Here is a 23,959-nt window from a genome sequence, read left to right as displayed (position 1 = left end):
TACCCAGGTTTTATCACCCTTATCTTCTCCCCCATCCCAAGCATCCTGACTTTAAAATCTACTCAAACTCAGTCTAAAATTTCTAAGGCCAAATAAAAGATGCCACTTCTTGAATCAAGAGGCAGAGCGTATTTTTCCACCCCTTGAATTTGAGCTGGCATTGTGTCTTAGGCCATTCCTGCTCCTGTAAGAGAATACCACAGACTGATGTGATTTTTTAAATAATAGAAATTTATTTATCACAGTTCTGAAGGCTGAGAAGTCCAAGATCAAGGTATCAGCAGATTTGGTGTCTGGTAAGTGCTTGCTCTCTCCTTCTAAGATGACGCCTTGTTGCTGCATCCTCCAGAGGAAACCAACGCTGTGTCCTCACTTGGTGGAAAAGCAGAAGGAGCAGTCAGCTCTTGAAGCCTCTTTCATAAGAGCACTAATCCCATTCATAATGGTGGCACCCTCATGGCCTAATCACCTCTCAAAGGCACAACCTCTTAAGACTGTCACGTTGGGGTTTAAGTTCTAATGTATGAATTTTAGAGAAACACAAACATTCAAACCATAGCACCTTGTGACTAGCTCTGACCAAAAGAATGCAGTAAGTTGTAGCTGCTGTTCTTGCTGTCTTGCAACACTGCTCTGTGACTGCTGGGTAACAAAGCCTGGTCTAATCTCCTTGAGGAGGAGTCTGCTGGTGAGAATTATCCAGCCTACAGCCAGCAGCAACTGCTAGATATATGTGCAAAGCCATCTAAAACCATCTAACCCAGTTACTCTGTAGCAGCCTGAAGCTCCACAGGTGTTCACCCATGAGTTCAGCACAAGAACCACCTAGCTGAGCCCAGCCCACATTTCTAACCCACAGAATCACAATTAAAGTAAAACACTGTTTTAAATTTTTTTCTGAAAGCTTCTGCCTACCTTTCCAAACTTCTCTTGTGTTTTCTTCTATCAATAATTGCCTTACTCATTTTCAGTCATATCTCAGGTTTTTAGACACACCAAGTTCTTCCTCAAGTTGAGCTTTTGAGCATTCTCTTCATTCCCTTTGGATCACTTTTCTCTATTCTCTTTGCTTGACTAACTTTTTTTTTTTACGTCTTAAAATTTTAATCTTAAATGAGAATGGATAGCAGAAGGCAGGATGTCAGTCACTAGTCACCCTTCATAGAGAACTAATATAGTCAGTTTTACCTGGACTTGGGAAGCCGTGGATGGGTCACGGAAAAAATAAGCTCTGCAATTGTGTGGTATCCTGGGGAAGCAATACTTAAGTGAGATATCTGGAACTGATGTGGAGGCTCCTAGTTAACATAAACCAGAGTGACAGCAAGAACTCAGAACAACTTAGCTCTGAATTCCAGCAACTACCTGTGACTTTCTTATCTATGTCTTTGCAGCTGTTTTCCCTGTACCTCTGTTCCCACAGGACCGGAAGACCCCTTTTCCTGTTCTGATTCCTTTCCACCTTTGCAAAGGGATCTTCCTCTTTCCCCCCAAATCATACTTCACTCCAATAATAAGAAACTATTTATAGTTTGTTCCTACATGCATCTGTGTTGCCGTTGCCTATACCTGGAATGTTTTTTCTTGAATAATTTGAAACTCATCTTTGAATACTCATCTCAAAGATCACCTCCTCTGGGAAGCCTTCCCTGACCTCCAAAAAGTTAATCATTCCTTTTTCTGTGCCACATCTACGTTATTTGTAGATGTGCCATTGTTCTTAGCATACCATATTGCAATTCAATTATTTAAATATTTATTGTCTCTTGATACTTAAGATATTGTTTTATTAATCTCTGTAAAATAGGCACTTGGTAATATTTAAAATAAGAAAAATCCCCAAGGTTCTGTTTCCTATTATCTCTAATTATGCTACTAGAAAACTAGGGGGTTTAGGTGGTCATCTTTATTAAAATTTTTAACTGAAATTTTTATCAAGATAATCAGAGATTCACATGCAATTGTAAGAAATAATGGAGTTTTCTTGAACACCTTGCCCAGCTTCTACCCATAGTAAAAAATTTTTAAAGCTATAGAATAATAGTGTAATCAGGATATTGACATTGATCTGATGTACAAATCTTATTCAGATTTCCCCAGTATTACTTGTATTTGTGTGTGTGTGTGTGTGTGTATGACCTGTGTGGATTCATGTGTCCCCCACCAGGGGTCTCTCATGTTGCAGCTTTGTACCCATATCTACTTCCTTCTTGAAACTCACCCCCGTCCCTTACCAACCACTAATTTGTCCTCTACTTCTACAATTTTGCTATTTCAAAAATGTTGTATAAATGGAATCCATACAGTATGTAACCTTTGGGGACTGGCTTTTTCCACTCAGTATAATTCCCTAAAGATCCATCGAAGTTGTTGCATGTATCAAGGGTTCACTCCTTTTTATTGTTGAGTAGTATTCCTTAGCACAGATGTACCACAGTTTAACAAGTCACCCCCAAAAGATATCCATGTCAAATCCTTAGAACCCGTGAGTGCTATCTTTTTTGCAAAAAGTCTCATTGCAGATGTGATTGTTAGGAATCTTGAGATGAGGAAACAATCCAGGATTATACAGGTGAGCTCTAAACCCAATAGCAAGCATCCTTATGAGACAAGGAGAAAGGAGATCTGAAGAAAAGACATAGACATACAGAGCAGAAGATGTCGTGAAAACAGAAGCAGAGACTGGAGTGATGCAGCCACAAGTCTAGGAATTCTGGGGCAGCCACCAGAAGTTTTAAATTTTTATGTTTTTACATTTAAATCTATAATTCATTTTGAGTTAATCTTTTTATATGGTGTCAGATTTAGGCCTAAGTTTTTTGTTTTGTGGCCTACAGCTGTTCAGTTACTCCAGGACTTGAAAAGGTATTCTTCCTCCATTGACTTGCTTTTGTACCTTTATCAAAAAATCAGTTGAGTATGTGTGTGTGGATCTATGCCTGGGTTCTCTAGTCTTTTTCATCTCTCTCTCTCTCTCTCCAATGAAACTACTGTCTTGATTACTTTAATATATGATAAGCCTCAATATTGGGTAGAGAGATCCCTCCTTTTTTCTTCTTTGTCAAGTTTTAGCTAGCAGCTAAACTAGCTAAAAGGTCTGTGCTTTTTCATATAAATGTTAGCATAATCTTGTCTACGTCTACAAAAAGAAATTGCTGAGATTTTGATAGAAATTGCATGAAAGTTATAGATCAGTTTAAGGAGAACTGGCGTCTTAATCTTGTTGAGTTTTCTAATCCTGATTTATTAAACACATGGGATGTCTCTCCATTTATGTAGGTCTTCAATTTCTTTTCTCAGCATTTTGTAATTTTCAGCATATAGATCCTACACGTTTTTTAAAATGTGTATCTAAGTATTTCATTGTATTGGGGAGTGATTATAAATGGTATTGCATTTTAAAATTTTGATTTCCATATGTTTGTTTTTAGTATATAAATATAATATGTGATTTTTTTTTTTTTTTGAGACAGAGTCTCACTCTATCATCCAGTTGGGAGTACAGTGGTGTGATTGCAGCTCACTGCAGACTCAACCTCTTGAGCCCAAGCAATCCTCCCACCACAGCCTCCTGAGTAGCTGGGACTACAGAGGTGTGCACCACCATGCCTGGCTAACTTTTTCTTTTTTTTCAGAGACAGGTTGTGTTTCCCAGGCTGGTCTTGAACTCCTAGGCTCAAGTGATCTTCTTTCCTCAGTCTCTCAAAGTACTGGGATTAGAGGCTTTTATTTTTATTTGTTTTTCTTGCCTTAATATAGTGGCTAGAACTTCCAGCACTATGATGAATAAGAGAATTGAGAGTGGACATCCTTCCCCTGCTCTTGGTCTTAGAAGAAAAACATTCAATCTTTCACCATTAAGTATGATGTTACCTGTAGACTTTGTTTAGATGCTTCTATTAAATCAAGGTAGTTTCCCTTTATTCCAAGCTTGCTAAAAATGTGTGTTGGGTTTTCTCGAATGCTTTTACTGCATTAATGGATGTGATCATGTGAGTTCTCTTCTTTAACGTGTTGATATGGTAGATTAATTTTTTTTTTTTTTTAAGACATGGAGTCCTGCTCTGTTGCCCAGGCTGGAGTGCAGTGGCGTGATCTCGGCTCACCGCAACCTCTACCTCCCAGGTTCAAGTGATTCTCCTGCCTCAGCCTCCCAAGTAGCTGGGATTACAGGCATACGCTACTATGCCCAGCTAATTTTTTAATATTTTTAGTAGAGATGGGGTTTTGCCATGTTGGCCAGGCTGGTCTTGAACTGCTGACCTCAGGTGATCTGCCCACTTTGGCCTCCCAAAGTGCTGGGATTGCAGGCGTGAGCTGCCGTGCCCAGGTGGTAGATTATTAATTTTTAAATGGTGAGCCAGTTTTACATACCTGGAATAAATCCCACTTAGTTATGGTATACAATTCTTTTCATACATTGCTGGATTCAATTTGCTTATATTTTGTTGAGAATTTTTTACTCTAAGTTTATGATATACTATTCTGTAGGGTTTTTAAAAATAATGTGTTGTCTGATTCGGGTATTAGGATAATACTAGCCTCATAAAATACATTGGGAAGTGTTTCCTCTTCTATTTGCTGAAAGCAACTGTATAAAATTGGTGTCAATTTAAAAAATCTTTGGTAGAATTCTCCACTGAAACCATATGAATCCAGAAATTTGTTTTTCAAGTGCTTTGTAATGATAAATTCAGCTTATTTGATGGCTATAGGTCTATTCAGATTGTCTACTTTTAAATTTATGTTTATGTTTATTTATTTTTGAGATGGAGTCTTGGTCTGTCTCCCAGGCTGGAGTGCAATGGCATGATCTTGGCTCACCACAACCTATGCCTCTGGGGTTCAGGCGATTCTCCTGTCTCAATCTCCAGAATAGCTGGAATTACAAGCACATGTCACCACAACAGGTTAATTTTTGTATTTTTAGTAGAGACAGGGTTTCACCATGTTATCCAGGCTGGTGTAAACATCTGACCACAAGTGATCTGCCCACCTTGGCCTCCCAAAGTGCTGGGATTACAGGCATGAGCCACCACACCCAGCCCAGATAGTGTATGTTTATTTTAGTTGAATTTTAGTTATTTATGGTTTCTGAAGGACTGGTTCATCCTTCTCACTTGTCAAATTTATGAATACAAGTTTTTAGTATTTGCTTATTATATTTTTAATTGCTGCAAGTTCTGTCATAATATCATGTATCTCATCGGTATCTCCTCCTTTCTAAATGTCCTCATCAGTCTTGCTAAAAGCTTACAAATTTCATTGCTTTTATTAAAGAACACGCTTTTTGTTTTATGGACTTTTCCTCTGTCGCTTTCCTATTTTCAACTTCACAGATTGTTGGTGTAGGTCTTTATTACTTTCTTCCTTCCATTTGCTTGTGGTTTGGTTTTTCTATACTTTTCTAGCTTCTTGGTTGGGAACTTACTTGAGAACTTTTTTTCTTTTCAAATATAAGCATTTAAGGCCATAAATTTCCAGCTCTGCACTGCTTTAGCTTCATCCCACATATTTTACTATGTTGTGCTTTCATTTTCATCTAGTTTTTGCTTTGAGACTTCTTCTTTGATTCATAGATTTAAGAGATACATTGTTTAATTTTCCTGTTGTTTTTCTACTACTAATTTCTACTTGATTTCATTATGGTCAGAGAAAATATTGCATACAATTACAGTTCCTTCAGATGCATTAAGGTTTGTGTTATGGTTCAATATATGGTCTATCTTTGTGAATAGTTGTATAGGCACTTGGGGAAAAAAGTGTTCTACTATTATTAAGTAGAGTTCAATATAAATTAATTAGATCATGTTAGCTGATTGTATTGTTCAGACCTTCTAAATTCTTGCTTATTTTGTTTAATAACCCTATCGGTTGCTGAGAGTGGGTCCCCAACTGCAATTGTAAATTTATCCATTTCTTTTTTCTGCTCTATCAGTTATTGCTTCATGTACTTTGAGGCTCTGCTGTCTGGTGTATGAACGTTTAGGATCATTATGTCTTCCTGGTGAGTTGAACATTTTATCAGTACATAATGTCTTGCTCTGTCTCTAGTAAATTTCTTTACTCCCTACTTCATCAGACATTAATATAACTACCCCACCTTTATTTTTTAAATTGCTGTTTGCATGATATATTATTTTCCATCCTTTTACTTTCAGCATACCTCTTATTGATTTTGAAGTGAGTTTCTTGTAAGCAGCATATAGTTGGTTTTTTTTTTTTAAATGTACTTTTTCTTTTGATTGGTTTATTGAGGCTATTTACATTTAAAGTAATTATTGACGTTAGCCTTTAAGTCTAACATTTTATTATTTGCTTTCTGTTTTTTCCTTTGGCTCTTGGTCCTCTGTTTCTCTCTTCTTTCTGTCCTGTGGCTTACTTGAACACTTATTAGGACTCCATCTTTATTTATTTATATTTTGGTTGTATCTCTTTGTATAGTTTTCATAGTGGTTGCCATTAATATTATAATGATATATGTATGTGACTTATGGCAGACAATTTATTGGTATCAGCATTTAACATCCCTACTTTCAAATATCATTGTTTTTAGCATCACATGCTTATAATTTGTTTCAGTCATCAAATATGATTTACAAAGCTAATGAAGAAAATAACATAACGATTAATTTTATGTGTCAATTTGACTGGGTCACTGGATGTTCAGATATTTGGTTACACATTATTCTGGGTATTTCTTCCTGCCTGACTGCCTTCCACCTGTGACATTAGTTTTTTTTTTTCCCTGCCTTCAGACTCAAATTGAAACATCAGCTCCTCTTGGGTCTTGAGCCAGCCAGCCCTCAGGCTAGAACTACACCATCAAATCTTCTGAATCTCATGTTTTTTGGACTTAGGCTGGAATGACACCATTGGCTGTCCTGAGTCTCCAGATATCCTACAGATCTTGAAAATTAGAGGCCTCCATAATTGTGTGAGCTAATTCTCCTTTCTTCTACCGGTTCTGCTTCTCTGGAGAACTCTACCACAGGTAGTTTATTATGTACCATACTTCTATTCTTTCCATTGTTCTTTCTTCTTTCCTTCTCAAAGCTCCAAGATTCATTCTTTTATCATTTCCTTTCTAGTTGAAAAATTTATTTTAGCCAATATTTAAGGATACATCTGTTAATGATAAATTATGCTGCCTAGTACAAACTCCATCTCATGTGATGATTGATATTTAATTTCAGGCAGTATGAAGTGACTTTCCCCAGAGTTGCATCTAGATTTGGGGTGGGTTGAGGAGGGTACTTATAGGCTTACATGGTTCCAGGGCTCAGGTAGGAGTGTTTATGGCCTGGCTGTCACTTCTGCACATGGACGTCTGCTGAGGCATGTTTATTTCTGTCTGATATTTAGTCATTAGTTCCTGCAGGAACTGTGAGGTATTTCTTTGCTGTGTTACATGTAAAACATTATCCTGCCACTGTCCCAGTCCAACAGAAAAGACTATGTCCCTGTGTTTCCCAGGTTCTACAGCAGCTTCGGTACTCCCTAAGCCCATAGGAAATCATAAGATTGCCTCAGTTCCACCTGCCCACCCTTGCTAGGGGCCAGGAACACCAGGGTCTTACTGTCTTTGTGGACCGTTCTGTGAGACAGAAACTCACAACTACTTTTTCTGGAAGCCAAGACCCATCTGTGGTTTCTGTTATTTCCACTTACCCCTTGGAACTGGATGGGGAAAGCATTAGGGATCTTTTATATGCAAACTAAGTTACCTCAGCTCTTTTTGCTTCCCCTTTGAGTCTCTCTTTCACAGCCCAGTGTATTCATAAAACATTTGGCTACGGAGACAGTGCTGGGAAAAGGACTTTGCTGCTACTTATCATAAGTCCCTTGCTCAAGTACACTGATTACACACACACACACACACACACACACACACACACACACACCAGACTGGTTTCAGGTACACTCTAAGAATCTTCCTGTTGTTCTAAAGCTCAGATCTAAAAGTTCTATGAATACCCTGAATACTAAATTTGGCAGAAGAACTTCCAGTGGCTAGGGGTCAGCCACCTTTTATTACTAGAAACATGTCTCAACCATCACCCTGTGGACCCAATTCCCATCCATGCCAACTCCAACACTATAAAACCAACCCAGAAGAGGGGAAGTCACCTCTTAAATTAACAGTTCTTGGGAAGAATATCTACAACACATATTTTTTTCTACAGGGGTGAAATGGGCTTCGATTTTCTTCCCTGTGTTTGTTTTCTGGGGCTGTTGTAACAAAGTACCACAAACTAAGTGGCTTACACAACTGAAATTTATCATCTTATAGTTCTAGAGGCTAGAAGTAAAAAAAAAAATCAATGTGTTACTTGGGTTGGTTCCTTCTGAGGGCTGTGAGGGAAGGATCTATTCCAGGACTCTCTCCTTGGCTTGTAGATGGCTGTCTTCTCCCTGTATCTCTTCTCACATCATCTTCCCTCTCTGTGCATATCTGTCTGTGTCCAAATTTCTGGTTTTTTTGTAAGCATATCAGTCACATAGGATTACAGCCCACCCTAATGACTTCACTCCTCTGTAAAGACCCTCACTCTAAATAAGGTCATATTCTGAGGTACTGGGGGTTAGAATTCCAATATATCTTTTTTTATTTTGTGGAGAAACACAATTCAACCCTTAATACTCTCTGAAGCCAAGTGATGGGCAAAAAAGGAAGACCAGCATTTTGTTTCTTGTTTAAGTGCCTGCTTTGTCAGTGGGCTTGCCAGCTTTCCCTGTGCTACCTGAGCAGGAAAGAAAGCCCCCCACAGTCCACTCCACCTGTACTTGCTTGGGCCTCAGTAGTTTCAGGTTTTCAAGAGGAATGTTCATTCTCAGATGGATTCTGACCTCAATCCCCAAGTATTGATGCATATGAGAACAGAGGACACAATCTTGCCAGGACTACCATAGTATGGAAGAAAGAGGTACATACAGTCAAGGAATGAAGGTTTTTGCTAACAACTATGAGCAAGCTGGAAGATGCAGCTATCTCACAAAGGACTCTCAATGCCTAAGGGACCACCTGGGGGATCCCTTCATCCACAGGGTCTGTTAGGAGGATGTATGAGCCACAGAGACAGCCAAAATAGTAGTCAGCAATTAAGAACAGTATTGCCACCTTGCGGAGGCTGTAAGGTAAGATAAATCTCCACCTTTTCATCCTTCTGTTTTCCCACCACTAGGCTGAAGAGCAGGCTGAGGCAGGGGCAGGGTAGAAGCTCATGTGCCCAGCCCTCCACTCAAAGTTCTAGAGTCCATCTAGACAAATCTTAATTTGGCAATAAAATGTTGTTTTCATAAATAGAGTTGAATCTTCTAAATCAAAGAATCTTTCTGAATATACAAAAGTGAAAAGCTATGAGTTGAGAGAGTGTTGAGAGAGCTGCTACCCAGCGAAACACAAATTTGATAGATCAAAAGTGAAGAAAGTGACCGAAAAAAATGAAATGATGTCAGGCTTGAACCTCATTAAGTGGAGACTCTAAATAGTAGATAGTGTACATATGCACACATGATAGCACTAGGTATATTCTGCTTTAGTTCCTGCTGTTTCACTTAGCATTATATCACAGACAATTTCTCCTATCATGAGATATTCTTCAGAAATATAATTTTTAATGACTATGGTATTCATAGACATTTACACTCTAACAGATGCAATTCAAACTTTTACTCGGGCTATTTGTGCTCTAACTTAGGTATCAGTTTTGAACCTAACACTAAATATATATATATAATGTACAATATTATTATTAATTAATAATATATATTATATATATAATACAATATATATTTTTCTCTATGAGGTGAAATGGGCTTTGATTTGTTATACATTATATATCATGGGTGAAATGGGCTTTGATTTGTTATACATTATATATTATTAATTAATATTATACATTATATGTGTGTGTATATATATATATATTTTTTTTTTTTTTTTTTACTTTTTTTGAGATGGAGTCTCACTCTGTTGCCCAGGTTGGAGTGCAATGGCACAATCTTGGCTCAATGCAACCTCCACCTCCTGGGTTCAAGCAATTTTCCTGCCTCAGCCTCCTGAGCAGCTGGGATTACAGGTGTGTGCCACCATGCCTGGCTAATTTTTGTAATTTTAGTAGATACGGGGTTTCACCATGTTGCCCAGGCTGGTCTTGAACTCCTGGCCTCAAGTGATCCACCTGCCTCGGCCTCCCAAAGTGCTGGGATTACAGGCGTGAGTCACTGCGCCCAGCCGTAACACTAACTATATTTTTAATATATAACTATAGGTAAATCAATACACCTTGGAATAATTATAATTATCATAATAAATAGAAAATGGAAAAATAATTTTCTACTAAGTATGTATCTTATATCCTGTAAGCCCCTTTACTTTCTTTCACAGCATGTTAAATATTGACTGAAGAAAATAATTTAATGACATTAAATCATCAACGGAGTAAAAAGTAGTTAGATTTGTCTTGAAATGCAAAAATTATTTATTTATAGCACACCAAGAACCATGTAACAGCACTGAGTGAAATTCCAACAAATGTTTTCTCTGTATCATCTCACTTCAAGCTGGGGCCTCATTACAGAACAAACCCTTGCTAGAGCAGGATTTGGAGCTCTTCCCCCACATTTGGGAGGAGGCTTATCTTGGCCTCCCACCTCAAACCTTGGGAGGAAGCCCGCCTTTTGTAGAAATCTTCATCATGGATAACGATAAATTTCACATTTTTCTTTAACTCTGTCACAGTGAAGTTACCCAATGACCAGCAATGTAGAGGAGGAGGGGCTGCCCAAGAATAACATAAAGGATGTGAAAGATTGTTTAGAATTCAGGGCAGAGGCAGAAATGCAAAAATTCCTGAGCTTCTGCCTCTATCCAGCCCACAAGGAAAGGGTGAGAGGCAAGTGAAAGCGATAGATGATGGTGCTGGATTTCAGAGGGAAGCCTTGTTGGTTTTGGCAATGCCTGTTCCTATTGTTAGAACACCCCGCACACTGCTGGCAACTCTCTCTAAAAGAATATGACAAGTTTAACATGCAAGATTAATGCTCCTCTCCTGCATCATAGGATGTTATAAATAAAGCTGTAGCTTTTTATACACTATCAAATGGTATGCCACCCAATAGAAAGCAGATAAAGGAAACCCAAGAAAGCTAATTTTAAGAGAGGGAAAAAATGACATCACTGACGCATTTTAAACACATTTCAAAATACATTCAGAAATGTTCACACATTGTGGGGATACAGGAAGTCTCTGGCCCCCATATACAAATTGCACGCATGTGTGTACATGTGTGTGTGCCAGTGTATGTCAGTGGGTGTAACAAATATTTCGAGAGGTGACAAACAGTTCATGGATTTTACCTGTAGGAGAAAGAGTACATGTTATCATGGTGGCCCAGTTTTAAGGTAAAAATTAAGTCTTGTTCTAAATCCTTCATTTTCCAGACCAGGACCATCTCTCCCCACGGCACATGGAACCCGGGACCCTGCCTCCTACCTGTGCTGCTGTTGCTGCTGGGGTTGGCCTGGGCGGGCGGTGGGGGCTGCCCATCACTCAGCTGCTTCACTCGTTTGCGGTGGGATTTACCGTTGGAATGCACCTGAGCCTGGGCTGCAGAGTTCAGCTGGATGTTGCACACCTCACAGAAGGAGAAAAGAATTTTCTTTTTCTCTTTGCTCAACTGGTCCTCAGGCCTGTCGTTCTTTATCCCCTTTTCTTCAAAGCCCCGTAGAAAATTTGCCATATTCATGATTCCATCTTCAAGATGGTTGTCAGGACTTAAGGAGTACCTCATGCCTGAAAATCAAAACAAGTACAAGTGCTTCTGAAATTATATAACCCTTCTTATTTTCTAGTATGATTACAATTCATCTTTAATGGTTTAAGCTAAAGTTGCCCAGCTACCCAGTGGTTACTCCTAGAAAAATAATCATCAGAAGTACCTAAGTAAGCAAGTATGGTCTTTGAACGTGAGTTCCTTGTGCCTGGGGGTTTTTAAACAGAAGTTCCTTTTGCCTGGAGCCCTTTTACCCCATCCTTGCCCGTCTTCTCATCATGTCCCACCCTCTTTACTCTTTTAACTTCCCACCCATGAGATCTCCACTGGCAAATTACCTTCTTCATGAAACCCTTTCTGACTCTGGGCACAAGGCAAGATCTGGTTATATGCTCACATTTTTGTGCTGTGTGACACCTATCAGAGTATGCATTTCTTAGGTAACTGTGCAATTACTTGGCTTATGTCTGTCTCCCCATTAGAGTATAAGCTCTATGAGGACAATCACTTCATCTCTGGATATCCCTTAGGCCTATAATTGCACCTTTTACATAATAGGCATTCAAATTTTATTGAAGAAAGGAATAAATGATGTTATGAATCTGGGATTGTGAAAATGTTCATGTGTAGACACAAATGTATACACAATCAGTATATGCCTAGGCATATACAAACAGATACATGCCTTAACTGCAGGGGAGGTAACAAAGAACAAAACACCATATGTCTGCAACTTACATTGGGTTGTGTTCTAAACGTCCCTTGATAAGTCAGCCAACAGGAGTTGGGACATATTTGCTTATCCTTGTAGTGAAACAAGTTGTTTTTCGGTTTCCAGCTTAGCCCATTAACATCAATTTAATATTTGATGGAGTTGAAATGTAGAACATCTGAAATACAAAATAATACAAAATTTTAGTAAACTGGTAATTGAAAAAGAATAAAAGAGAATAAGACACAATTTTGTATATTTTTAAGTATTGATATTTTCTTCATTTGTTTAGATAAAAGTACAGCGGTAGATTACAGACTAAGGGAAGATTCAAAAGGGATTTTCAAAACTTTGAGACCCTTGGTTGATGAAGATTGTCTTGACATTTTTTTTCAGTGCCCTTTCATGTAATTTTTCATTTTAGTTACTACCAGGAATACCAGCATTTTCAAAATTATCAGTGGGATTATAACAATGTTTTGGTTTACAGTTTGAATAAATAAAAAGACATTTCCCAAAAAGAAAGGGGAGGGGAATTTGGCAAAAATTAAGGGAAAATGGTATGTGTGAGGAAGAGTGGCTGAGGTGGCAGTGCTGTGCCATAAGAGATGAAGAGTTTATATGAAGGAAGGATCGTGGCTTGTAAGGGACTTCTGCTCATAGAACAAACAAAGCAAGGCATTGGCTTTCAACAGTCCTTTGGATCCAAGTTGTCTCGGAGCTCTAAGAAAAGGAATGAGCTACTAGAGACAAGTCCATATTTGGAGTGTTCACAAGTAGGATGTTTAAAATTCAGAAAAGGCATGACCATAAAACCAGATACTGATTCTAATGTACAGTATGCCAAAAAATCTCCCTATTCATACCCATACATCCAATTATGAAGGTTATTTGAACACTGTTAATTTCAATATGCAAAACCTACTTGTCCCTTTTAATACTTTAACCTGATAATGCCATTTTAAGGAACTCTCTTACACAAAATTTTCCAAGTCAATCTATTCCTTTTAGCTCTGGCCTTAAAGTCTGCTCAAACTATGCAGAAATCAGGTTTAAGCAGTTCCTGTAGCTAAGCTACAGAAAATAATTCAGCTATAATTGAAATGGGGTTTGAACTGCCCATAAATATTTTTTCTTTTATTCCTTAAACCTAAGATATTATGTTATCACAAAGTCACTTTTCTCATACAACTTAAGAAAATATCAGTGCCGTATTAGTTATGTTCAAATATCTATATCTTCTCTTAAAATATTAAAACACATAATAAAAAACATAAGAATTAGTTGAAATAAGTAAGTGATTTTTAAAATGAGCTCATTACTAACATTTTGCCCTGTCTAGAAAACTACTCCACTGTGAAACATAAGAAAAGCCAATAACGTTTAACCTTGCAGAACGAGGCCAGGCACCATCGTACTCAATCATTGAAACCTAAGTTTATATTTCAACTCAAGCAAGCAAGATCTTTGACTCAGCGGAGAACTGTTGACACTTTCATCTGACAGTTTAACCTTTGGAGGTGCCCAGGCTTGTCCATATTGCAAACTAACACATAGTATTTCACAGACACGGGACATACATCATAATGTTCCTACGACTCTTTTGTTTGCATTATCTTATAAAAAATAAAGCCATGTTACCTGTGCTTTTATGATTATCATTTATCCTGGAAAGTATTCTACTTTGGATTTATTTAAATATACATATTTTAAGTTGGAAGAAAGAAATCTTTCATATAAAATAAATGGCTCTTCTAGAATTCTGTAACCTTTCAGAGTACCAGCATCTTTCATAACCTTTCAACTGTATTTTACCTTCTCCAAGAGTTACTTTCACAAGTGATCTCCCAAACCTCCAACATCGCATTCATGGGCCACTCTAGAAAAGATCCAATGCCTGGGGGTGGGGTATGCATTCTGTTCACCAAATCCCAATTTATTAGTCCTAGTTCTGCCTTCACACTACCTTTTCTCTCAGGGGAAAAATAAGGTCAGCTTCTGCTAATAGCCACTTGCAACCAAAGTATATTTAGCTGCAGAGGTCTTGGGGAAAAGACCTAGAGGTGGCAGAGAGGCAAGCTATCAGTCTCAGCATCCACTTTTGGCCTAAGATGATATAATTTCTAGGCTTATAATATGTGTGAATGTGATAACATTTATAATGTCAGCTTTCTCGCTAAGGGGAAAGTAACAGTGAGTTTAAATGGAAGAAGAGAGAAAAATCTCACTTTCTATTTTAAAGTTTTTCATCAGACTATCTTAATTACACATTTCACTTGAGTGGGAGAGAAGGACTTTCGGGGGTGTCTGATTTTAAACAGAGCAGTGGGCAGCACTGTGCTTTGGACTGCCAGGAATGACTGTAAGAAAAGTCAGGAAAACTGAACCAAAAAGTCTATGCTTTTTTTGTATTATTTTGCCAGATTAGATGACCAACAACTTAACATTTGTAAGAGAATAAGATATTTTAGTGCAGGCAAAAGAATGAGAAAAGGTTGGTTCTTGAGTTGCTGCTTTTGGAGAAAAGAGCTGATGAATTCAAACTGGACAGTCAGGGAATATCCAAAGGAGTGATTTTAAATCACTAGGAGGAAATCCATCAGGAAATGTTCCAATGTTACAACTTTCCAACTAGGATTTTCCCTGACCTGTATTGTTATCCAATTGTTTTCTATAATTATTTGAAAAAAAAAATGACACTGATCTGGGGGTAAAGACATCTCTGTTGCACATGTACAGTAATACATCCTTTGACTCAGAGTGGCCTCATCAGATGGAGAACAAGTTAAGAGACTGCCTCCCCTTCTATGTAAGTGTGAAAAGGCTCATTCTCCAACTCAAGTCAGTCAGTTTTATCCACTTCCCATAATTCCTTAACCCCTAACAACTTGGCTTACAACTCCTTTCCACAGGTAGTGCTAGTCTTTGCAAAGTCACTATAAACACTTCTAATTGCCAAATCCAAGATGGCCGTTTCCTTACTCCCCACTTTCCCTGATGTCCTCGTGATGCTCCCTTGCCAGGGTCTCTTCCCACCTCTGCATTCCTGAGGCATCGTGTTCACAAAGTTAGCACAACACACAATTCTTATATTATTGGTTTAATTATTTATATAGTTTTATGATATGTATATGGTTTTACTTATTCACTCGCTCATTTCAGTATATTGTTACAGACTAGGTAGGCAGAGGGCAGGATGCCAGGGAGAAAACAGTGAACATGGTCAAGGAGATGTCTGAGAGGACCAAACAATCCAATGAGAAATACAGAGGAAAAAACAAGGAAGTTACAACAAAGTACAATAAATTCTTTGGAAAGGTATACATGTTCTTCCCTTGCTAGATTTCAAGCTCCTTGAGTATAAAAACTATGTTTTATTCATCTTTGTATCCTCAGCATCTAAGATTGCGTTTTGTATAAAATAGGCACTTAATAAATGTTGGCTGAATAAATGAATGCGCTGTATTTGTGTGGGAGGGTGTGAGGTGAGCGGGGTGGGAGGTGAGTGTGATGTGTGTGTATATGTGTTTTATGTGTTTGTGGCTTGTGGTATATGTGATGTGTAGTTTGTGTGTGGGGTGTGTGTGGTATGTACTGGGGTGTATAGGTGTGGAGTGTGTGTGATATGTGTGTGGTCTGTGTATGGTATATGTGAGTGTGATGTGTATAAGTGTAGTGTGCATGGCGTGTGAAGGATGTGTGGTGTGTGTGGGGGATGTATGGGGAGTGTAGGAGGTATATGGGTATAGTGGAGGGTGTGTGTGGTATATGTAGCGTGTGTAGTATGTGTGTGGTATGGGCGTGGGGTGTATGCGTGTGTAGCATTGGTTGTGAACACAGTAATGAAGGTCAATGTTTTCTTTCTTTTTTTTTTTTTTGTTTTGAAACAGCGTCCCGCTGTGTCGCCCAGGTTGGAATGCAGTGGTGCCATCTTGGCCCACTGCAACCTCCACCTCCTGAGTTCAAGTGATTCTCCTGCCTCAGCCTCCTGAGCACCTGGGACTACAGGCACACATCACCACACCCAGCTAATTTTTCTATTTTTAGTAGAGACAGGGTTCCACAATGTTGGCCAGGATGGTCTCGATCTCCTGACCTTGTGATCCACCTGCCTCGGCCTCCTAAGTGCTGGGATGACAGGCATGAGCCACTGTACCCAGCCAAGGTCAATGTTTTCTAATTATTTTAGCTTGTATGTGGGCTAAGCACACAGCTGTTTGCATTCTGAGATTAGGAATGGTAATAACGGTGTGCTCCCCAAGGAAAAAGCATCATCACTCATCTGCAAACTAAAATCCCAACTGTTTAGGACAGTCTTTCATCCTGTAATTAAAAATAAGGCTTAAAGTTCAAATTCTGACAAAACATGGGTATATTGTGTCAGCATCCATGTGACATTAGCTCTTTCCTGCAACCAACTTTCTCAGGCAATGGAACATGGGGTATTGTGGGAAAGTTTGGGGAATACTTTGTGAAAATTAAAACACATAGACGGAGAAGATATAGGGCTCTGGCACTGCTTTTTACCCATTTAACTATGTTGAAATGCCGGTACTGCCTCCTGAACTTGTACGCATAGGGAGGCAAAAAGTTGAGTTCTGAGTACCAGACTACAAACAATTCCTTTCCCCAAAATACAGTTTCGGAGAAAACTAAGAGAATATTCGGAGAAAACTAGAGAATGTTCATTTCACTGAATGTATTGGTATATTTCATAATAGGATTCAGATATGAGAGGCTATATTTGATCCAATTCAACTAATCATTTATTAAACACTGATTATAGACAATACGCTATACTTGGCCCTATGGTTAAAGAAAGGTATAAAATTAAGAATCTTAAAAAATAAAAAGCTTGTGATACACTAGAAGAGGCAATCCTTCTGCTACTCATTGTTTAGGAGAGTGACTATGGAGAACTCTCTGCATAACAGTCCCCAAAATACTTTGAACTTTTTACATTTGAATGAAGTTATTGCTTAGTAATTGATTTCACTAGACAGTTTTTTGGTCTCATTTTTTCCCCAAGTACTTACTGGCACTTTGTTGAGTACTAGTGAAATAGATTTTAATTGGAGTGCTCTGGTCTAGTGTGAATCCCAAGAGATTGGGATTATTTGACATCAATGGCTGAGTCAGAAAAACTGACATTTAAATGTTCCTAGCAGTTTGTTTCCCTTGCAGAAAAATTTTGAACTCAGCTTTGGAGGCGCACTACTTCTTTATTTTGGAAAAAGCATCTTAGAGGATCTTCATATTATGTAAAGGTAAAGCATAGACTCTATTCTGCAATGGAAGCTCTGGAGATAATACAGCTCCAAGGAACTTAATCTGCTTTCCACAATCATATAAAAGGTTGTCTTCACTGTGACACAGCTGCATCTCTGCCAATTATCTTTTCTTTCATAAAATATTTCTTTCCTGCAAGTGGATTTAAATTGTATTGCCCCTGAAAGTTTTTGTTAGATACTGGGAGATGAATGTGTTCAAGTAGTTAACTACAGGAGATCAGTGGGGACTGGAAGCTGCAAGAACATGAACACATCTTACTTCCAAAAGAACAGCCTGAAATTGTTGAAGCTTGAACTGGACTATATTGCATGGACCCCATATTTGGGGTCATTCCTGATTGAATAAACCCAACTTTGGAGAAAGTACTGATGTTGTTCTGAATTATCCTAAGAACTAAAGAGAAAGATCACACATTCGTAGAAGGGTGCGAGAAGGAAGATGTTTTCACTGTCAGTCTTGCCAGAAGATTGACAGGGGGCAGGAAATGGACACTGAGAGGTATGAGACTGTGACTGTCTCTGGGCCTGAGGGAACAGGAGGCCTAGGATCTAGACCTGTGAATCTTGTTCCAGGCATTCCTGCTGTGGAAGGGTAAGCTGACTCTTGAAATGGGGTGACAGGCCTGAGACCGGGCAGAGAAGATTTTGCACAATACAAAACACCTGAGGAGGGTTTTGGTCCATGAACTCAGGGAACCCCCATATCTATTTACAATTGTTGAATTATCCTCTTGTATAACATCCTGCACCTTTTTAAAAAATCTTCAAACCATCAGTGAAGTCATGCAAACATCACAATTGATCTTCCTATTACTGTGGGGAATTGTGCAAGAGTCTGGGATGGCATCTGGGGTGAAAGCCATATATGGAAGAGTAGAACAATGGGCTGAGGGATGCTGGTGACCAACGACAAGGAAGTTAGTGGTCCAAAACCACACAGCTGGTTAAGATGTTGAACAAAAACTGGCTTGGGATATCTCAGGGGCTCAAAAAATGCTCAGTACGGGAAACAGATAAAACATTGGAATTCTTGCAGCTAGTAGGGGAGATATTTGAACTATTTTTTGAATTAGGTAATATGATGGGCAAACAGGTTGGGACATTTATGTTACCTAAATGTAAAGAAGATAAGGCTACTTTATTCTCACTTATTATTGTAGATCCAAAGCCAGTCAGATGTCTAGCACTTATAAGGTTCTCCATAAATCTTTGACAAAATAAAATAAGTGTTATGATTAATTCAGCTACAGTTCAGCTTCAGCCAAAAGCTGACAGTTAATTTGTTCCTGGCCTTCAGAAGAGCCAACTGTTCAATACCTATGTAAATCAGTATCTTTTCCGGCATACTTGTTCATCAAAGTATCTCAAGTTATGGTCACATACAAATAGCATAATGATGACAATAATGAGAACAAGGAATGGATTTTATTTTTAATGCAAGAATATCAATTGTATATGTATATTTCAGATAAAACTAGAATTGAAAGTATTATTTTATGCTTATGACATTGAGACTCCATTGATAGAAGGAAAAGTATTTCTTCTTACAAGCATAAAATGTCACAATAATTAACATGAAAGCTGTTAATTTCATGAAAAAACAACTGCAAAATTTCTTAATTAGTTAAATGGAAAAATAAATTGACAGCTAAATGTAGCACTAGCTAAGTAACTATGGACAAAACATATACATACTTTGAAATACACATACCTATAAACAAATACTATTAGGATGGAAATTAGATTATGCTATAACTCGAATCTTTGTAATGATATTAAATAAATACTTAAGCACTATTTTTTTAATTTCATGAAGGCATGAACTTTTCTAGGAAAAAACGGAATCTATTTGAGAATTATTCTCATCTTTTAAAGATGAATTAAAAGCAAAAAACCAACTTTGCTACCTCTAAATAAATAATTACCTCAAAAAGATAATTAAGTAATACTTAACTCATAATTTTTACTTCCTCATATCAAGAGGCTTTTTATTTATTTATTTTTTTTGGAGGGGGGAGCGGGGATGCATGCTTGCTCTGTTGCCCAGGCTGGCAGGCAGTGGCACGATCTAGGCATGCTGCAACCTCTGCCTCCTGGGTTCAAGCAATTCTCCCACTTCAGCCTCGCAAGTAGCTGGAATTGCAGATATGTGCCACCATGCCCAGCTAATTTTTGTATTTTTAGTGGAGACAGGGTTTCACCATGTTGTCCGGGCTGGTCTCAAACACCTGAGTTCAAGTGATCCACCTGTCTCATCCTCCCTAAGTGTCAAGAGTTATTTTTAATCATAGAATTGGGCTTTATTCTTAGTCAAATACTGATTTTAACAGTTAGCTTTTGGTATTCAACCAAAATGTGTATGCAGTATACCTCTAACTATGAGAAAGAACAATCTTTATTGACTGGGCTCCATAGTCTTCTTTATATGAGGAAGTCTAGATTCCATTCTCCCTCCACCCTGCAGGGCACTGCTATACAGCATGAAACAGCAGCAGAGCACAAGACAGCAAACTGCAAAATATAACCAACATAAAAACCTGGGCAAGGGCAGATCTTGCAGCTCTGTTCCTCCTACTACGATTGCCAGGGCTGGAGTGCAACCATATACACTTTCCTAAGAGGGTCCTGGAAGCACTCCACCATGTCAATAGCTGAGTCTTCCTGGGAGGTGGGACTGAGCTCTCCTACCTGCTATGGAACATTTTAGGGGTGGAAAGGAACACACGCAATTGAACGGATGGATTCCTACAAGACAGACCCATCCATCAAGGAAGTGATATTTTCAGTTCACTGACTTCTCAGGTCATCTTTACAAGTTTACAAACAAGAATGGTATTCTCTGGATTTTGCTTTGTGGGAAAGTATAGGTAGAGTCAATCAAAGAGAACACAGTACATAGTCTAGTTTTATTTCCAGTCATAATTTCTATATGGTCCATCTAAACACATTTTTGAAATTATTGCATTTTTATTTATTATAAAAGTAATTTATATCATTCTAGAAATTCTGGAGAATACAAAGAACAGAAAAAAGATTGGAGAAAAATCTTCCATATTCCTCCCTAAGTGAACCACAGTTTGTTACATGTGCATAACAACAACAAAAAAAAGTGAACCAAAAACATTATATGTTTACTTCTGGTCTTTTTCATTTATAATTGATACACAATAATCATTCATGTTTATTTCTAGCCTTTTAAATGTGCATATGGTTTTCACAGAGTTCCGGTTAAATAACAGACTTGTTAAGAGTTGAAATACATAAATGTATTATGACTGAGCTCTTAAATTGATTATATTCAACTACAATTTCATTAACAAGAAGTTGATGATCTGTTTTCCTCTTGTATGGATCAAATGCAACTGTAACCAGTATTCTAAAAACCATAGTGCTGCAACAGGGGTTGCCTTGGTCAGGGCGGTCAGACAAGATGTGACGATGGTGAAACTAAGAGCTAAAGAATGAAGAGCAGTAGAGGGAAAAACACTGCAGGCAAAGGAGATCCTATGTACAAAGGTCCACAAGCGAGATGAAAGATGGCAGGTGTGACAAACTAAAAGCAGCCCAGTCCATCTAGAGCGGAGAGAGCAGGGCAGAATGAGATGTGAGATAAAGCTGCAGAGCAGAGCAGGGCCCGGCCGTTCATGCAGGCCTTTGCAGGCCGATGTGAGCTGTCAGTCTAGGGAAAGTGCAGAAGTGCCTTAAACTGGGGGCCTGATATGATCAGATTTGAGCTGTGAAAAAAAACCACAACTGGATTCAAAAATAGGGTGCAGAAAAAAGAGGGTGTCATGTGAATGCGGACAAGTTCAGGACTATTTCAATTTTCCAGGCGAGAGAAAATGGCACCTGGACCTGGAGGGTGATGGTGACAGCAGTGGAAGAAGTGAATTAATTCCAAACACTTGGAGAAGAAACATCCCATCCACATGTCTTGGTGATGAATTAGGTGTGCCTGGGGGCAGAGGGAGAGACTAGTGTCAAGTATGACTCCATGGTTCTAACCCCTGACTGGATCTTGAAAGTACCTGGGCACAAAAAAATGATAAATGTGTGAGGTAATGGATACGTTACTTACCTTAACTTAGCCATTCCACAATGTACCCATATATTAAAACATGATGTTTATATATTTTTTATTCATTAAAGACATAATTTTTAAGCACCTAGGGCAGTTTTTAAAAATATTGATGCCAGACTCCCATCGCTAGAGATTCTGATTTAATTGGTTGCTGCTGGGGTTGGAAGAGAGGGTAAGTGGGTGCAGCAGCTGGGCCTAGTAGCATAAACCTTCACAGGGGATTCTAATGGGCAGCCAGTGTTGAGAACCACTGCGCTAGATTGCCGCTATTTGACAGTAGGTTCTTCTCTAATCTGAGACCCTACTGGGCAGCCACCAACAGACTTTACCCTGCCACCAACAAGATGTGGAAAGAGCATTTGATTGCTTCATGTTAGAGAATGAACAATAGTATTTCCAGGGTTTCCTTTGGCCCTAGAAAAGTCCAGGCTGTTTGTCTCAGAACCTTCTTCTCAGAACATGGATGCTTCCCTCTCATCTCTAAGGCACAGGTGTCCTAGAGCACTGGCAAGATGGGGCTTCCTGACCCACACCATGGCTGGGAAGCTAAAGTCCCATACAAAATTCTCAGGAGTTAAGCCCAGCTCTCATTCTCTAATTTGAAGAATTTCTTTAAATAAACATCCCACTGCCTCTCTGCTTCCTTGTGTTTTCTGTTTTCCACACTTCCATGCTGTCTCCTTGGACTAATTGTCACTTGGTTCCCAGCACATACCTGGAACTGAATCAAACGTGCCATGACCTTGTTTGAACCTCATCCCTGACTGCAGGCAACTTCCCTACTAATTCCCTTCTCTCCCAGTTAAGAAAACTTTTTATTCCAAACATCACAATAGGGTATTCTTCCTAACTCTTCCTGAAAGGTTTGTTGACAATATGTATTTGGAAAATCAAGTATATGTAAGGATAATTTTTCCAAAAGTGACATTTAGAAATATTTGAGAAATATTAATTTAGGATAACTTATTGCCAAAGACAACTGTTTTCTTAGGCAATAAATTGATACTGTATTTGTAATAAAAATAATCAAACTTACATAGGCTAGTCAAATGACTAATCAGACAAATAAGAGCACTTTTGCCCAGGGAAAATGCTAAATTGAACAAAATGCCCAGTCAACAGATTAAACTGGGACTGCCCCAGGTAAAATGGAGCATGTGGTCACCCTATGCTTAAAATTACTTTGCATTTTCTTATTACAAAACTAATTTATTTACTCTCCCCAATTAATCTGTAGATTCAATGCAATATTACCCAAAATCCCGGCAGGTTTACTTTTTGCAAACTGACAACATGATTCTGAAATGTATATAAAAGGTAAACGAACCACGAATAGCCAGGGCAATTCTGAAGAACAATGAAGAAGCAGGACTTACACTAAGTCACAGCATATTATGAGGTTCTATTAATTAAGACAGTCTGGTTTTGGCCCAAGGAGAAATAAACTGACCAATGTAACAGAAGTAAGAGTCCAGACACACACACACACCCGCATATATATATTAATCTGATTTATGACAATACTGACAAAGGTAACTTATGACAAAGTGGTAAAAAGATAGTAATTTCAATGAATGGAGTAAGTTGCTTGAATATACATATTGGAAAAATTATCTTGATCCTCACCTTCACAGTATGTCAATTCCAGAAGGATTGCAAATCTAAATGTTCAGGAAAAAATAATCAAGTTTTTAAAGGAAAAGAGAACATCTTCATGACTCTGGAGTAGGTAAAGACATAGAAAGTATTAACTATAAGAGAAAAAATTGGGACACACTAAAATTAAAATTGTTTCTTCAAAGAAAAACAACCAACATAAACTACTACGAACACCTCTATATACACAAAGTAGAAAGACTAGAAGAGATGGATAAATTCCTGGACACATTCATCCTGCCAAGACTGAGCCAGGAAGATATTGATTCCCTGAAGAGACCAATAACAAACTCTGAAATTGAATCAGTTGTAAATAGCATATCAATAACAACAACATAAAAGCCCGGGACCTGAGGGATTCATAGCCAAATTCTACCAGATATACAAAGAAGAGCTGGTACCATTCCTATAAAAAACTATTCCAAAAAATTGAGGAGGAGG

The 23,959-nt window shown here is 38.3% G+C and overlaps 1 protein-coding gene across 6 annotated transcripts in view; it reads right to left on the bottom strand.

The window, feature by feature from the left end:
- Positions 1-23,959, bottom strand: part of ZNF385B (zinc finger protein 385B) — a 435,288-nt gene that overhangs the window by 328,869 nt on the left and 82,460 nt on the right. For 4 of the 6 annotated variants that reach the window (XR_004441677.1, XM_033230981.1, XM_033230987.1 and 1 more), the window contains exons 2-3: positions 12,517-12,668; positions 11,499-11,798 (exon numbers count right to left, since the gene is read on the bottom strand). Coding sequence is in view for 4 of the 6 variants with exons in the window: in XM_033230981.1 (XP_033086872.1) it covers positions 11,499-11,796 (298 nt within the window). In the remaining 2 variants the exon portion in view is untranslated. Of the gene's footprint in view, positions 1-11,498; positions 11,799-12,516; positions 12,669-23,959 lie in introns of those variants that run through there. The other 2 variants (XM_033230988.1, XM_033230989.1) reach the window with 2 other exon arrangements.

The sequence above is a fragment of the Trachypithecus francoisi genome, unplaced genomic scaffold (genome assembly GCF_009764315.1).
Source record: "Trachypithecus francoisi isolate TF-2019V2 unplaced genomic scaffold, Tfra_2.0 Lachesis_group13, whole genome shotgun sequence".
NCBI classification, from domain to species: domain Eukaryota; kingdom Metazoa; phylum Chordata; class Mammalia; order Primates; family Cercopithecidae; genus Trachypithecus; species Trachypithecus francoisi.
Note: the sequence above shows the minus strand (reverse complement) of the source record. Positions and strands in the feature narration are given on the sequence as shown.